Raw genomic sequence first — 15303 nt, 5'->3', positions numbered from 1 at the left:
CATCCTTGATGGTTTGAAGAGGAAATTGGAAGCAGCTGGCGAGGCGTGGGTTGAGGAACTGGACAGCATCCTTTGGACCTATCGCACAACCCCAAGGAGGGCTACTGGTGAAACTCCTTTCGCCTTGAGTTACGGGTTCGAAGCTCGAGCTCCAGCAAAGGTGATGACACCGAGTAGAAGGATGGAAGAATACGAGGCAGAGCAAAACGAGATCCAACAAGGAACCGATCTCAATTTCATAGATGAAAAGCGAGAAGCTGCGTTCTGTAGGATGGAAAACTACAACAGGCAGTTGAAGTCCTATCATGACGCCAAAGCTAAACCCAGATACTTCCAAGTAGGTGATTATGTTTTGAGAAGGAGGGAAGCCAGTCAACCCTTGGAAGGAGGCAAGTTCGCGAAAAAATGGGAGGGTCTGTATATCATAGACGAGGTGATTCGCCCAGGAACCTACAAGTTGATGACAGTAGGAGGCAGGTTGATTGATAGAATATGGAATTCAGAACACTTAACGAAATTTTATCAATAGGAAGTCAAGTCCTGGTCTGTCCAGGTTGTCTTGGTCCGTCCACAGTGTTGGTCCGTCCAACCCATGTGAATAAGACTCTATAAAATTCTATGTTTCATTTGTTTCATTTGAATAAGACTCGTGTTGGTGCCCACCTTGACACAATGCCGAGGTCTCACCTCGGCCCAGTGCCGGGGCCTCACCTCGGCATGATGCCGAGGTGAAGGCATGGTGCCGAGGTGCTCACCTCGGCACAATACCGAGGTCTCACCTCGGCCCAGTGCCGGGGTCTCACCTCGGCCAAGCGCTGGGGTCTCACCTCGGCACAATGCCGAGGTAAAACTTCGGCGCACAATGCCGAGATCTCACCTCGGCACAGTGCCGAAAAAAAAAAGGTGTTCAAAACACAATTGATTCGAATCTAGTATTCAAAAAACAATGCAAGTGTTCAAAACACGAATAACTACGAAGCTAGTATTCAAAAAACAGGACAAGTACGAATAACAATGAAAAATAAAATAAGATGGGTTAAGCATCCTTCGTCGTAGTGGTGGGATCCTCAGCAGCATCCTGGGTAGCAGTGTTGGTGTTGTCAGGGTGATCGGACGCTCCCGTATCAGCAGCATCAGCAGGGAATATGTCGTACTCAGACTCAAGGTCAAGATTCTCCATAAACTTAGGCAAGCCCATAGCCTGGGGATCAAAATCAGGATTCTCTTCCTTAAGCACCGGGTAAATCTGTTGCTGCATGGTGAAAAGTCCAAGATCGAATGCTAGCTGAGACTCTGCCTCAAGTGCAGCCCGACCAACCACGGACGCAGAAAACTCCTTTACAGCTTCAGGAGTGCTCATGAACTCCCAGACGTCATCCTTGAACTTAGATGATTGCTTGTAAGTCTGTCGCGCCTTTTCCAGAGATCCCTCCAGCTTGGTAACAGTGGCACGAGTCTCCTTGTGCTCCTTTCGCTCATCCTTCAGCTTCTGCTCTAACTGTGAGGCGCTGGCCGAGGTCACAAGCCACGTCACCTCGGCACGGTGCCGAGGTGGGAGTGTAAAAAAAAACAAAAACAAAATTAAAAAAAAAACATTGAACTCACCAGGATAGTTGGAAGCAGGAATGCAATCGATAGATTGAATGTTTGCGAAAGAAAGAGAAGGGTTGGTTACGAAGGAAGGAAAAGGGTTTTTATACAAAACCCTAGGGTTTTGTATAAGGAAACCCAATATTCCTAGTATCAATGGGATTTCCTAAAACAATCTTGGCATATATTTTTCAAGATTGTAAGAAGTATGTTATAGTAATTCGTATCTTGAATTATTCCGGATAATTAGGAAGGGTGAACTCAAAAAAAAAAAAAAAAACTAGTTCAAAGTAAACGTTTTATTTTATTCCAGTAACATTCAATGCCATCACGCACTATTACACTTCAAACTACTAACTCCTACTCAAGAATCTAGGCCTTCGAGGACTTGGGGTACTCCACTGCCAAAGGGAGCTCATCCTCAGGCACAGGGACGATGGCCATTCTTTCTTCCACCGGAGCTTGTTCCGGTTGCTTCACGGCATCCTTCTCTTCTTCCTCATCTGACGGAAGGGTTAGTGGATCCTCAACGGTATCCCCAACTTCGTGCCCACCCTCCTTCCTCTGTTTCAACTTCTCACATCTGGCCAGCTCCATCAAACGGAACGATCGGCGCCTCTTCGTCCCCGTACTTGTTTCAGCAGCACTTGCTCTCTTTGGACTCATGATGAACCCAGCAAAGCTAACCTAATGAGGAAGGGTGAAAGACAGATTCTAAGAGGGTCCTTATATACATACGAAGCCGGTCCATACAAGGAAACAAAATCGTAGGGAAATTAGGAAATATTCCACAAATCTGTGAAGTTTCTATCCGGTAAAATTTCCTTCCAGAATCCAACATACCAAACTTTTAGCACAAGTGACAGGCTGATACTCCCTAACTACCTCCGTCATTCTCGCTAGCTAGGGAGTGGGGGGCTGGTGACAGGGTAATTGGGTACCCGACCCGGAACCGTTGACCAAGACAGTTGCCGTTCAAACTACACAAGACACCTCACTCCTCAGCATCAATGCGCAACGGTCCAACTCCTCAGCATTGATGGCCAACGTTCAGCTCCTCAGCATTGATGACCGACGTTCAGCTCCTCAGCATTCAACACCTCAAGTATAGGTGTCCAACGTTCAACTCCTCATCAATGCTCCGTTACTGAACTGAAGGGAATAAAAAGACTCACAACCACATAGTGAAGGGGACTTCTTACGACACTTGAACTTAGACAATACGTACTTAACTCACTTGTATACTGAGCACTGCACTCAAACACTGTACTCAACATTGTATTCAATTACATTCAAATAATACTCAAATACATACCGGTAACACATTATTACCGTCAAGGTGTTAGCATATGCATAGCTGAAATACACTTCATCATTTTCTGTAGCAAATGAATAAGATGTATATCCCAGTGAGGGAAAGTAAACACTGTAAGTAAACCCATCCTGATACAAGGTGCTCCTATAATAAGGAATATCTTCTTTCCAAATAAAAAATTGGGGAGATCCTTTAGGATCAATCCCCCGGAGAATTTCCCTGGCCGGGGATCATCACTGCTACTCCAACATCTTATCAAGTTCCGTTTTCCGGTTTTCTTGTTTACCATTAGCCTCATCACCGGCATTAATGTATCGCTGTCGCCATCAAAGCTTTCCCAAAGGATGCTCTCACCCTGCTTCACAATAAGATCTCCCGTATCTTGCAGTTGGGCGGCCGTAGAGTTTCCGGCTAATCCGCTGCCTGAGATATTGGTTGACCATATAATATTTCTTCCGTCGCCGTCCAAAAGTTGCAAATTCCCATCATAACCCAGTGTGAAAACGGCTTCAGAATCTTGAGGCAGAGGAGATTCTCTGTTAGCTACCCAGATCACAGTTTTGTTGATGGAATTGTACCATATCCCGAGAAAGGAAGAAGAAGAGTTTCCGGGGCGGAAGAATCCTAACGCGAAGTTCCCGCCGGCTGAGAGTAAAGTCCGGTTTGGAGTAATCGATTCGCCGGGTCTGAGACTGTCGGCGCTCAATCCAAGATTGTAGAAAAAACACAAAAAGGCTAAGAAAACATAACAAACCGATCCCATATGAGTATGACTACCCCTCCGCCGTTTACCACCATTACTTACAGCACCCATAGCCATTTCACACACCTCGCACTACAATTTAGCTGTAAATAGAAAAAAGAGATGATTGGCAAAGTGATCCTAGACGCGCAAGTCTATCTGAATTTTCAATGGTTCAGGATTTCAGCAGAAGTTGATGTAGATGGTCAATGGTGTTTATATTTTGTGGTTCACAATTCACAGGTTGCATGAATTGAATCATTAGCGCAAAAGGGGAAACAAACCTTCGTGGCAATTAGTTGAATAGATCGAGTTAAGTTGTCTACCTAAAATTCTATGGGGTCAACATAACTTAGGTTCCGTTAGGAAACGGGTAAATTGATATTTGGGATTTCGTGTTTGGCTAGAGGGAGAAAATGGAAGTCAATGAAAAATAAAGGTGAAATGATTTTTTTGGATTTCAGTGTCTGGCTAGCAAAGGAAAATGGAAGTCAATGAAAAATAGGGGTGTTAGTCAATGAAAAATAGAGGTATTTTGTGGAAAATGACTAGGGTGGTAGTTTATAGTTGATTGTATCAGCTGGTTTGACCATTTAGCTTTGTTAGGATTATATTAGTTTTCGTATTCAGTTGGTCAGGATGCACTCCCATGCGAATTGCTGCCCAGGTAAGAAATGAGAACGCTTTACAGCCGTTCACGTGTCCAGATCAACGAATCATATGCAATTTTAAAAAAATGACGCGATGACATTTTCGTAAATAACTAGAACTTTGGTTCACCTAGTTTCACTTACAAGTGCACCTAGTTCACTTACAAGTGCACATATTTTCGCACATATTTTCACTTACAAGTGCAAGTAATTTACCTTATTAATATTCATGCACCTATTTTCGCAAATACTTTCACTTACAAATGCAAGTAATTTACCTTGTTAATATTTATGCACCTAGGTGCAACCTAGGTGCACCTAGTTATAACATATATTGCACCTAGTTATAACATTAGGTGCACTTAGTATTGATGCTCACTGTACAATTCACTTGCACCTATAATACATTTTACTTGCACTTGTGCAAGTAATTTACTTTGTTAACATTCATGCACCTGGTTGCAACCTATGTGCACCTAGTTATAGCATTAGGTGCACCTAGTTATAGCATTAGGTGCACTTAGTATTGATGCTCATTATACAATTTAATTGCACTTGTAATACATTTTACTTGTACGTGTGCACCTATTTTCACTTGCAGGTGCAAGTAATTTACCTTGTTAACATTTATGCACCTGGGTGCACCTATGTGCACCTAGTTATAACATGACGTGCACCTAGTTATAACGTTATGTGCAACTACATTCCGAACACGTGGTGCGTTGTGATTCGTCCGCATTTCTCTCCTGGGCGGCCAGTACGCATTTGAACACGATCCCTAGTTGGTCTTTACTATTGTCTTTATATTTATTTATATTCTCATTGTACACTTAGACAGATAATACAATCCTCATCTGGTATCAGTTACTAGGTTTCTTCCATTTCTTTCTCATGGCAACAGTTCACGATGACGGCTCGATTGGCGTGTCTAGCGCACGGTGACTAAGGCTACTGCCTCTTCTCCACCCATAATCGCCGGCAATACGTTGTCTACCGCCCACTACTTCGTGTCCATCAAATTAACCAACCGCAATTATCTGTTTTGGAGAAATCAATTGCTCCCGTTATTGCGCTGTCAAGGCCTATTAGGTTACGTCGACGGCACAGTCCCTTGCCCTGAGGAGTCGTCTACTTCGGCGGATGGAACCACAGTTACATCTGGATCGTTAGCAGCGTTGTGGGCTTCTTGGTGACAACAAAATCAAGCCATTTTGTCAATGTTGGTCTCCTTGTCCGAGGAGGTCATGCACTTTGCAGTCGGACGAACGACGTCACGGCAGTTGTGACTTGCTATTGAACAGTCTGTGGGCTCGACAACTAGAGCTCGTGCTCTCCAGCTTCTCGGCCAATCGCAAGCTCTCCAGCAGGGTGATGCCTCCATCACTGACTACCTTGTCCGTGCGCAATTGATGGTCGAGGATTTGGTGTTGACGGGTAGACCAATCGGCTTGGATTTAGCTCAGTTGTATTAGTTTATTATAAAAAAAAAATTGTTGGGGCGCATAGGGTGGATAATTCCACTTTTTTACACAAGTGGTCTACATAAAATATGTTTCCCTCATCCTACCCCTACAAAATCCAATTGTTTGCATAATTTGAATGTTATTTCTAATTTGGATCCACAATGTAAAGTGAATCATACTCCATATATAGTATAATTTGCCTACAAAATCAAACATACCATGGCTTATCCAAAAGTCATAGGACTTTTAAAAGTTTTGAAACCTTCAATGATGGTGACCATAAAAAAATAAAAATAAATAAAAATTCCAAATATTATTGTTTTAATTTGCTCGAATTTAGTCCAAATATGATTGCTCCGGCTAATAGATTGTATCTACCTATTTTCATTTGTGATGTAATTGCTGGCAAATATAACGTAATTCACAGTAATATACTTTTCAAATTCACGGTGATCGCATTATTATGTAAATATAAATATTACACACACACATCCAATTGCACCGGTTGTTATGCCATAGACCCGGTCCACCTTGCAGGTCTATGTTCACAATTTTAGAACTCTATATTCACAATTTTTGAACTCTATGTGATAAGTGCTTATTTGTTTATAATTTTCCCCTTTTCACTAAGCCATTTTGCTTATTGATCATTCTAAGACTAACTTGTGTTATTTTGCAAGGAGTTTTGATATGGATGCAAAGATAAATATTTTCACGCATTTTGGAGAGAAGAGTCAAAAGGAACATTTTGGATGCATTTGGAGCCCATAGGAGTCAAGGAGAAGCTAAGAGGATGGATAAAAAACTTTCCAGGGAGCCTAGGAGTGATGTTTTCAATGGTTTTGATCATATGGACAAACCAAGGAAAAAGTGGAACAAATGCCCAAAAGTTGAAATTCTCGCATAGATTGGTCACTGTTCGGTATTTGAATGATATCTCAGCCTACAAATATCCTAATTGAGTGATTCTTGTTGGAAAAATAGCATAAAATGACAATTTAAGTGGCTATTTTGTGGTATAAATATATGTGAGGTCAACTTCATGGATTCGGGTTCTTCGTAGTTAGACGAAGAGACTGATATATTTTACTTGCAAAACGGATAATGGGTGAATGAGAAATTGGTTCTCAAAGTTGACCCATTTGAGTTGAAAAAATGGTGGCAAAGCTTTAGAATAAGGCTTTGTCCCACATTAGTTTGGGAAGTGGGTTTGCACCACTATTTATACAAGAGCCTTTCTTAGGCTTAGTGAATTGTATAGCATAGAGGCTCTCTCTCGCGCGCAAGGGGTGCAAATCATATCCCAAAATGAGCTTGAAAAGGCTTGACTCGTGTGCGTCGGCACCTGTGGGCTAAGTTATGCCAAATTTTCGCACATTTTTTATTCGGCCAAGACTCGTGACTGGTTCGGGCTTCTAGTTGCACGACTCGCGTAGCTGATGCCTTTGATTCTTAACACCTTTTTCATTCCATGCTTTAACCTTTTTGATGACAAAATGCATTAATTTGAGTTGAACTTATGACTTGTTTGTATGAATTGTTGTTTCTTTAGATAAATTTGTTGCAACTAGTCATTTGGGAGTTTTTTGGAGCATAAAGGAATGATGTTGGAGGCCGGGGGAGTTCACGCAAGAAGATCCGGAGCGAAAAGCATAAGAAAAGCTGGAAATGCCAGTCATACGGCCGTATTACCCCGTCACATGAATGTAATTTATTCTAATAAGATAATGGAAATAGAACTTATTCTAATAAGATAAAATTGAAATCTTCAATTCAATTTAGTATTTTTTTTTTATTATAGATATTTTTAATTTCATTTGTTTTATTTTTTGAATTTTAATTAAAATTGTTAAAATTAAAATAATTTAATTTGATTCAAATATATATATATATATATATATATATATAATAATTCCTTATCAGAAATTCTAGCCTTCCATATCATACCTTATTTATGGCTAAAATTAACAAAAATATTAAAAATATGATTCCATTCCTTATTATACACAAAAATTAATGAAATATTTTATTCAATTTCATTCCTATATGGATTCCTTATTTATGTACATATATTAACAATCAAATTACTATATGATGTATATTATAATATAAAAAGTACTATATTACTTTAATGCACGTAATTAAATTCATCTCATGATAATATTAAAAAAATAAAAATTCCAACAATCAAATTACTATATGATGTATATTATAGTATTAAAAAAATTACTATATTATGTTAATGTACGTAATTAAATTCCTCTCATTATAATATTCAAAAAAATAAATAAATATTACAACAATCAAATTATTATATGATGTATATTATAGTATTAAAAAAATATTACTATATTATGTTAATGGACGCAATTAAATTTCTCTCATGATAATATTAAAATAAAATAAAAATTCAAACAATCAAATTACTATATGATGTATATTATAGTATTAAAAAATTACTATATTACGTTAATGCACGTAATTAAATCCCTCTCATGATAATATTCAAAACAAAATTCCAACAATTAAATTACTATATGATGTATTTTATAGTACTAAAAAAATATTACTATATTATGTTAATGTACGTAAAATTACTATATGATGTATATTATATTATTCAAAAACAATATTACTATATTATGTTAATGTACGTAATTAAATTCCTCTCATGATAATATTCAAAAGAATAAAAATTCCAACAATCAAATTACTATATATGATGTATATTATAGTATTAAAAAAATATTACTATATTATGTTAATGTACGTAATTAAATTTCTCTCATGATAATATTAAAAAAGAATTCCAACAATCAAATTACAATATGTATATTATAGTATTAAAAAAAATATTACTATATTATGTTAATGTACGTAATTAAATTTCTCTCATGATAATATTAAAAAAGAATTTCAACAATCAAATTACAATATGATGTATATTATAGTATTATAATCTGCGAAAGTTATAACGATTTAAGGAAATGTAATTATGGAGAAAACCCATTTGTAACGTACGTCAAACAACACAACCACATACACTTATAAAAAGCTGCAATCCTTTGAATTATTTGTGATCGTAAAAATTTGCAATCCTTTGATAACAAGATGATAATTCTAGTAGAGTTTGCTTTTTCATGCTTCTTGCTGTCATTGGTCTCTCTATTGCGTCTAACATAGGTATCAATATGTTCTCTCATCTCTTAAATTTTAAATAAAAATACCTAGCTTTACTTTTCAATTATCATCCGGTTTTTGACTTGATATTGGATTATATTTTTTGTTTTTGGTTTCATGATCTGATCTGTGCGGCGAGATAGCAGTGGCTGATGATGAGTATTGCATTGATACGTGTAGAGACTCCGGAGAGTCTCCCGCTTGCAATTCATTGTGTCGCTCTAGGAATTTCAGCGGCGGTGAATGCAAAAAACAACCAACTGGGAAGTACTTTTGCTGCTGCGAGTATTGAGGCCTCACATTTCCATCTATTTTAAACTATATCAGAATGAATCTCCTGTCTTGGCTTCAAATATACTAATAAACATTTTGGCTCACTAAACCTTATTTGCTGTGTACATGATGGAGATAAAACTGAGATGATTGACACCTAATATATATATATATATACTAGTAAATTACCCGTGCGATGCACGTATCAAATTAAAGATGAATTTATAAACAATTCTAATATTTGAAAGTATAAAAACAATATACTCTGTATCTCATGTACAAAAAATCCAAGAAAACGAATCTATGCTAGAAGTTTGTGTCAATACAATCAAATGACAAACTCATATTAAAGTCAAAAGGGTAATGTCAACTCTACTATCGACGCTCGAGAATACTAACGGTAACCTCATTTTTAGAGTTAGAACCACTTGACTTTGGAAGAGAAGTAGAATCAATGCCAATGGAATTGCTAAAAACATATGCTGGCTCTTTAATTGCTGGAATTGGTGTTTCAGGGCCATTGCTCATCATGCAAACTACATCAAACATTGTTGGTCTATCTGTTGGAATAGCTTGGACACATAAAAGTCCCACTTCAATACACCTTATGATCTTGGGAAAGTCGCATGATTCCCTTATTGCTGGATCAACAAATTCAAGTAGTTGTCTTTTTTTCCAGTTTAGCCATGCCTAATACAAAGAAAATAAAATGAATATGTAACATATGTTTCTTATGCATATAATTTATATATCCAAATCATGAAGTTACTTAGAATGCGTACCCATCCTATGAGGGTGACTGAAAGTTGAGTATGAAAAAAGTTAGAATTCTTTTGACCATTAACAATTTCTAGCAGCAACACTCCATAACTAAATACATCAGATTTTTCAGAAAACTGCCCGTGCAATACATATTCAGGTGGAATGTAGCCACTGTTCAAACAAGAAAGAAAGGAATATTAGTTATTGAAGCAAGGGGACCAATATATATTTGATTTTGAACTTATATAAAAGACATCAATTTGAATCAAATCTTAATCATGGCATTCTAGCTACATCACTTACTATGTTCCAACCACATGATTTGTTTTCGCATGAGTTTGATCAATTCCAAAAATTCTTGCCATTCCAAAATCTGATATTTTGGGTTTCATTGTTTCATCAAGTAAAATATTGCTTGGTTTTAAGTCTCGGTGAATGACTTTTAGTCTAGAATACTTGTGAAGATAAAGAATTCCTTGAGCAATACCCTCTATTATTTGAAAGCGTGTGCTCCAATCTAAATTTTCTTTTTGAAATGCATCTGAGAGAAACATAGAGATTTTGTTAATTAGAATTTAAATAAGTGACTAAAATTTCACATTAAATGAAACCTCAGAACTTAAGTTTTAGAAAAGATAACAAATGTACCAAACAAAAAGTTGTCGAGACTTCTCTTAGGCAGGTACTCGTAAATTAATATTTTCTCTCCATCTTCAACGCAACAACCCAATAGACTCACAAGATTTGTATGTTGTAGCTTTGCAATTAGCTTCAGCTCATTCATGAACTCCTCTTGACCTTGAGATGATTGTTTGGATAGTCTTTTGATTGCTACCATCCCAAATTCGGATAAAAACCCCTAAAGCAAAAATAATATTATAACCTTCAACTCCAATATAAAGAACAATCATTGTATATAACGGTATATGTAAAACATTTATCATGAAATGATTACCTTATAAACAGGACCAAAACCACCCTCTCCGAGTTTGTTTAAATCATCAAAGTCGTTTGTAGCATCAATTATACTCTGCAAGCTGAGCTGTAACAACTCTATATCATCCTTTGCAACAGGGGGTGCAGTTGATGACAGCATTGTGGACTTTTTACATACGCAGCCTATGTTTACGCAGAAATTAGGAATTGAACATATGCTCACTAGGTACATAATTGATAGGAAAAATGTGTATACCTTTCCTTGTAAAGTACACCAAACCAGTAATAAGAAAGAATGCAGACACTGAAGCAATTGTTATTGCAACAACACCTTTGTTATTTTGAGCTGAATGCCCATTTCCACCGCTTCCATCTGCATTAACACATTTCTAAATCATCCATGTGAATGTGGAATGCCACAACAACCATATTAAGAGTTAAGAAATTCAAAGTAATGATCTGTGTAACTCAGTTGGTTCCGGGGTGAAAGATTGCGCCTAAAGACGCATGACCGAATATTGACAGTACAACCATAGTGCAGAGAATCACCCTCTTTTGAGGGTGAGGGTGACTCTTTGTGGACACAAGACACTGGTCTTCCATTTAAAGGGTTACTGAGTTACTGTGATTTAACTCATTAACAATCCTTGTAGGGGGGTCGGGACGAGGGATTTAGCCTAATGGCCTTCTTGATTTGAGGAGGTCAGTTATGAGTAAACTAAACTAGTTTACTTCCTTAAGGGTACCTAGTACACGCTCTCAGACTGCGGATTTTTCTCGTCACCAATAAGAAAAAAAAAATTCAAAAGTAGCCCTTAAGGGTATAACTCAATTGATTTCTAAGTGAAAATTTGCACCCAATGGTCCATCATTTAATCTTGATTGCCGTAGTGTGAGAGTTTCACCCTTTTGTGAGGGTGTCTTGATCTTCCCACTTAAAGGATTACCGAGTCATTGTCATTTATCTCCTCCACAATCTTTGTGGAGGCTCCAGTCCCTGAGACTAAAAATTGCGCCATTTGCACTCAAAGAAATTCAAAAGTAGAAAGAAAAACTACTCAAGAAAATAAACAAAAAAGATAAATAATTAATTTGACGAATGAATATTTAGTAAGACAGATAAAATTAGACAGATTGGACAGATGGAGTATTACTTAGCTCAGATGCATGAACTCGAACATAGAGATCTTGGCCAAAATCGTTAAGACCAGCTGAATAGTTATGCGTCAAATCGACCAAGTCGCCAAACCAGTTTATACAATTGACAGCAGAGTCAGGAGTGATATTTGCATACGCAAAAGCGGTGCAGGAGCAGTTCTTAGAACACTCCAATTGGCATTCCTTAAATGTCATATTTCCCAGTGAAGATGAATGGTCAGGCCATTTCATCAACGCCAACCTCATGAACCCATCTTCTTCTCCTTCTCCACACCCCAACGCTATGCTCCTCTCACACCCTGCATCATACTTCCCCTTATCCCAATCTTTCAGAGATTTGGGTCTAAACCCTTTCAAGCAACTGCAAACCGAGTGTGAACCATCTTGCTCACAGACCCCAAATGAACCACAGTGTGAGTATAAATCACACTTGGTGGATGGCACCTGCCACAGTATCAGCCATTGATTATCTCTTATTCCTTTTTGCCTTAACAGTAATTGAAGATTGCCGCCCGGAGTCAAGATGGCCCTTGGTTGAAATGAGGTGTCAGCATATCCATAGCTGAAATATTCTTCATCATTTTTTGTAGCAAAAGAGTAATATGCAGAGTATCCCAGTTGTGGCAAGTACCTACTGTAAGTAAACCCATCCTGGAACAAATTGCTCCTAGAATAAGGAACATCTTCTTTCCAAATCAAAAGCTGAGGAGACCCTTTAGGATCCATTCCCCAGGAGAATTTCCCTGGCCGGGGATCATCACTGCTGCTCCAACATCTTATCACGTTCCGTTTTCCAGTTTTCTTGTTTACCTTTAGCCTCATCCCCGGCATTAATGTATCGCTGTCTCCATTGTTGAAGCTTTCCCAAACGATGCTCTCGCCCTGCTTCACAACAAGCTCTCCCGTGTCTAGCAGTAGGGCGACGGAGGAGTTTCCGCCGCCGCCGGAGATATTGGTGGACCATATAACATTTTTTTCGCCATCCAAAAGCCGCAAATTCCCATCGTCCCCGACTGTGAAATGGGCTTGGGAATCTTGAGGAGGCAGAGGAGATTCTCTGTTAGCTACCCAGATCACAGTATTGTTGATGGAATTGTACCAAATCCCGAGAAAGGAAGAAGAGGAGTTTCCGGGGCGGAAGAATCCCAACGCGAAGTTCCCGCCGGCGGAGATTAAGGTCCGGTTTGGAGTAACCGGATGTCCGTGTCTAAGACAACTGTCTTTGCTCGCTCCAATTTTACAACAGAAAAAACACAGAAAGGTTAATAAAACATACGATCCCATCGAATTAACAAGTGATGATGGGCAAACCCCATTCGGAACGCAACGAACCCATCCCATATATATATCGCCACCCTCGGCCGTTAACCACCATTACCGCCCCCAGTTTATCTCTTCCATGCAACGGGGAAAAGACTAGATAGGAAAGATGGTCGTCCCATATGCAAGTCGTCTATGGTAGAGATAATCAATCAGGATTTGACTTTTAGTGTTGTCGTCTTCTTGTTCTTCTTCTAATGTAATCCCACTTTTTACTCCATGTTGTATTTCCTGCAGAAGAGTCATTTTTAATTGATTTAAAATTTTAAATAACAAAGTGAACCACAGTTTTCATTTTTATTTATCCAATAAAATTTATACACGTGGCGAGAGTTATAATTAAAGGCTAATCAAATAGCATAGTAGTGTTCTAGAAACCTTCAACCAAAACATAACAATAATTTTGATTCTCATTTCAGATAGCTAAACACATGGACCAAACACACCTTAATAGTGTACAAATTTTATTATTGCAGGGAAAGAATGGATACCTTGTTATAATTACTTAATTTTATTACAGAGTAGATTAATATAGAAGACACAAAGACGTGTGCTTTGCGGAAGGGTGAGTCAAACTAACTTAAAAATTTGTAATTATGAAGTCAATTATTTGATTAATTTTGCTGGAATTATCCAGCCAACCAATGCTATAGAAAATTTTAATATCTTTTTTACGTGTAAATATAAATAAATGAGTGTAGTCTATTAATGATTAGTCTATTTTGACACATGGAAGTTGCTATCACATAATAATAAGGTTTGAATAAATCTTTTTTTAATGTCATTTTCATATAAATATACTTAGAAGTTAAAATAAATAGTTATAATCCAATAGAATTTTTTTTTACACATTAGCAGTCTTATAAACCAATAAGAATACTTTTTTAAGGCTAACACAAAATCTCTAGAATTATGCTATACACCCCTTCATTTTCATTGTATTTTTATACTGTTCGAATTAGGAATATTTTCTACCAATAAAAATGCTTTGACTAATCAATTAAAAAAAAAAAAAACTTTAATGGCCTTTAAGTGAATACCATTAAGAAGGGGTGGCTAGGGGATTAAAAAAAAAGTGGAGAAATAATCATTTTCCAAATCTTTAACGTTATAGCCAACTCTAAGCACGTTTAGTTTGTGTCACTGCTCAAGCATCGAGATCCTCAAGTTTTAGGGTTCAATTTCTTACCAATTTAGGTTGTGTTTAGTCGGGGACATTTTTTTTTTTTTTTTTTGAAGATCATTAGTCGGGGACTTTTGTACTTCACTATCGGATTTAATATTTATTATCATATTTCTTTGCCTACTTTTACTATCTTAGTATTGGATTCAAATCTTTTAATAATTCTAAAATCAATTATCATTTTCCTCCCCGAGTTTTCAACAATGAAATAAAAGGAAGAATAAATTTTTAAAAAAATTAAAAAGGTCATTGTCCATATATTTATATGTATATATATTTATTTTTATATTAATTAATTAATTTGATTCTAATTCTTATTTACTACCAAAGAGAGAGACTTCTTCTACTTAAACCCATTACAATTAACACATATTTTATTCCAATTACGATTCTGGTTTCAATATTTGAACCAAACCCTTTAATACTTTTTATCTTTAAAAAAAATTCTTGCTATATTAAAATAATGTTCCAAAAAAATAAATTGTTTCTATAAAATTTATAGTTTCATTACTTAAATTAAAGTACTCTTTAAAACTTACCAAAATAAAAAGTAGGAAGATGTCTATTAGCTAGGGGTGTAAATGAGCCGAGCCGAGCTCGAGCATAGGGTGGCTCGAGCTCAAGCTCGTTAAGGAAGGCTTGGCTCGAGTTCAAGCTCGAGCTCGATCGAGCTTGAGAATTAATGCTCGAGCTCGAGCTCAAGCTCGTTCGAGCTTGAGAATTAATGCTCG

The 15303-nt window shown here is 37.3% G+C and overlaps 3 protein-coding genes across 3 annotated transcripts; all 3 read right to left on the bottom strand.

Moving 5' to 3' along the window:
• Positions 1–2924: 2924 nt before the first annotated feature.
• Positions 2925–3725, bottom strand: LOC116032262 (G-type lectin S-receptor-like serine/threonine-protein kinase At2g19130). Its single transcript, XM_031274752.1, has one exon. It carries the CDS (start codon positions 3723–3725, stop codon positions 2925–2927), a length of 801 nt encoding a protein of 266 aa, XP_031130612.1.
• Positions 3726–9588: 5863 nt separating this feature from the next.
• LOC116032260 (cysteine-rich receptor-like protein kinase 10) lies at positions 9589–11930 on the bottom strand. The gene is made up of 7 exons (XM_031274751.1): positions 11859–11930; positions 11168–11300; positions 10931–11094; positions 10624–10834; positions 10279–10516; positions 9996–10146; positions 9589–9903 (listed from the first exon to the last, which is right to left on the bottom strand). The coding sequence occupies exons 1-7, from the start codon at positions 11928–11930 to the stop codon at positions 9589–9591; spliced, it is 1284 nt and encodes a 427-aa protein (XP_031130611.1).
• A 106-nt stretch (positions 11931–12036) lies between these two features.
• LOC116032259 (receptor-like serine/threonine-protein kinase SD1-8) lies at positions 12037–13353 on the bottom strand. Its single transcript, XM_031274750.1, has one exon. The coding sequence runs from the start codon at positions 13351–13353 to the stop codon at positions 12037–12039; it is 1317 nt and encodes a 438-aa protein (XP_031130610.1).
• Positions 13354–15303: the final 1950 nt, after the last annotated feature.

Source organism: Ipomoea triloba, chromosome 10 (assembly GCF_003576645.1).
Source record: "Ipomoea triloba cultivar NCNSP0323 chromosome 10, ASM357664v1".
NCBI classification, from domain to species: Eukaryota; Viridiplantae; Streptophyta; class Magnoliopsida; order Solanales; family Convolvulaceae; genus Ipomoea; species Ipomoea triloba.
Note: the sequence above shows the minus strand (reverse complement) of the source record. Positions and strands in the feature narration are given on the sequence as shown.

Excerpts from the sequence above, each read along its gene's own strand:
- LOC116032260 (XM_031274751.1), bottom strand. The coding sequence starts at position 11,930 with ATGGCGCAATTTTTAGTCTCAGGGACTGGAGCCTCCACAAAGATTGTG. Across the intron at positions 11,301-11,858 it reads AGATAAATGACAATGACTCG|AAATGTGTTAATGCAGATGG; the intron begins GTAATCCTTTAA and ends TGGATGATTTAG. Across the intron at positions 10,835-10,930 it reads GTTTTGGTCCTGTTTATAAG|GGGTTTTTATCCGAATTTGG; the intron begins GTAATCATTTCA and ends TTTTTGCTTTAG.
- LOC116032262 (XM_031274752.1), bottom strand. The coding sequence starts at position 3,725 with ATGGCTATGGGTGCTGTAAGTAATGGTGGTAAACGGCGGAGGGGTAGT.
- LOC116032259 (XM_031274750.1), bottom strand. The coding sequence starts at position 13,353 with ATGGGATCGTATGTTTTATTAACCTTTCTGTGTTTTTTCTGTTGTAAA.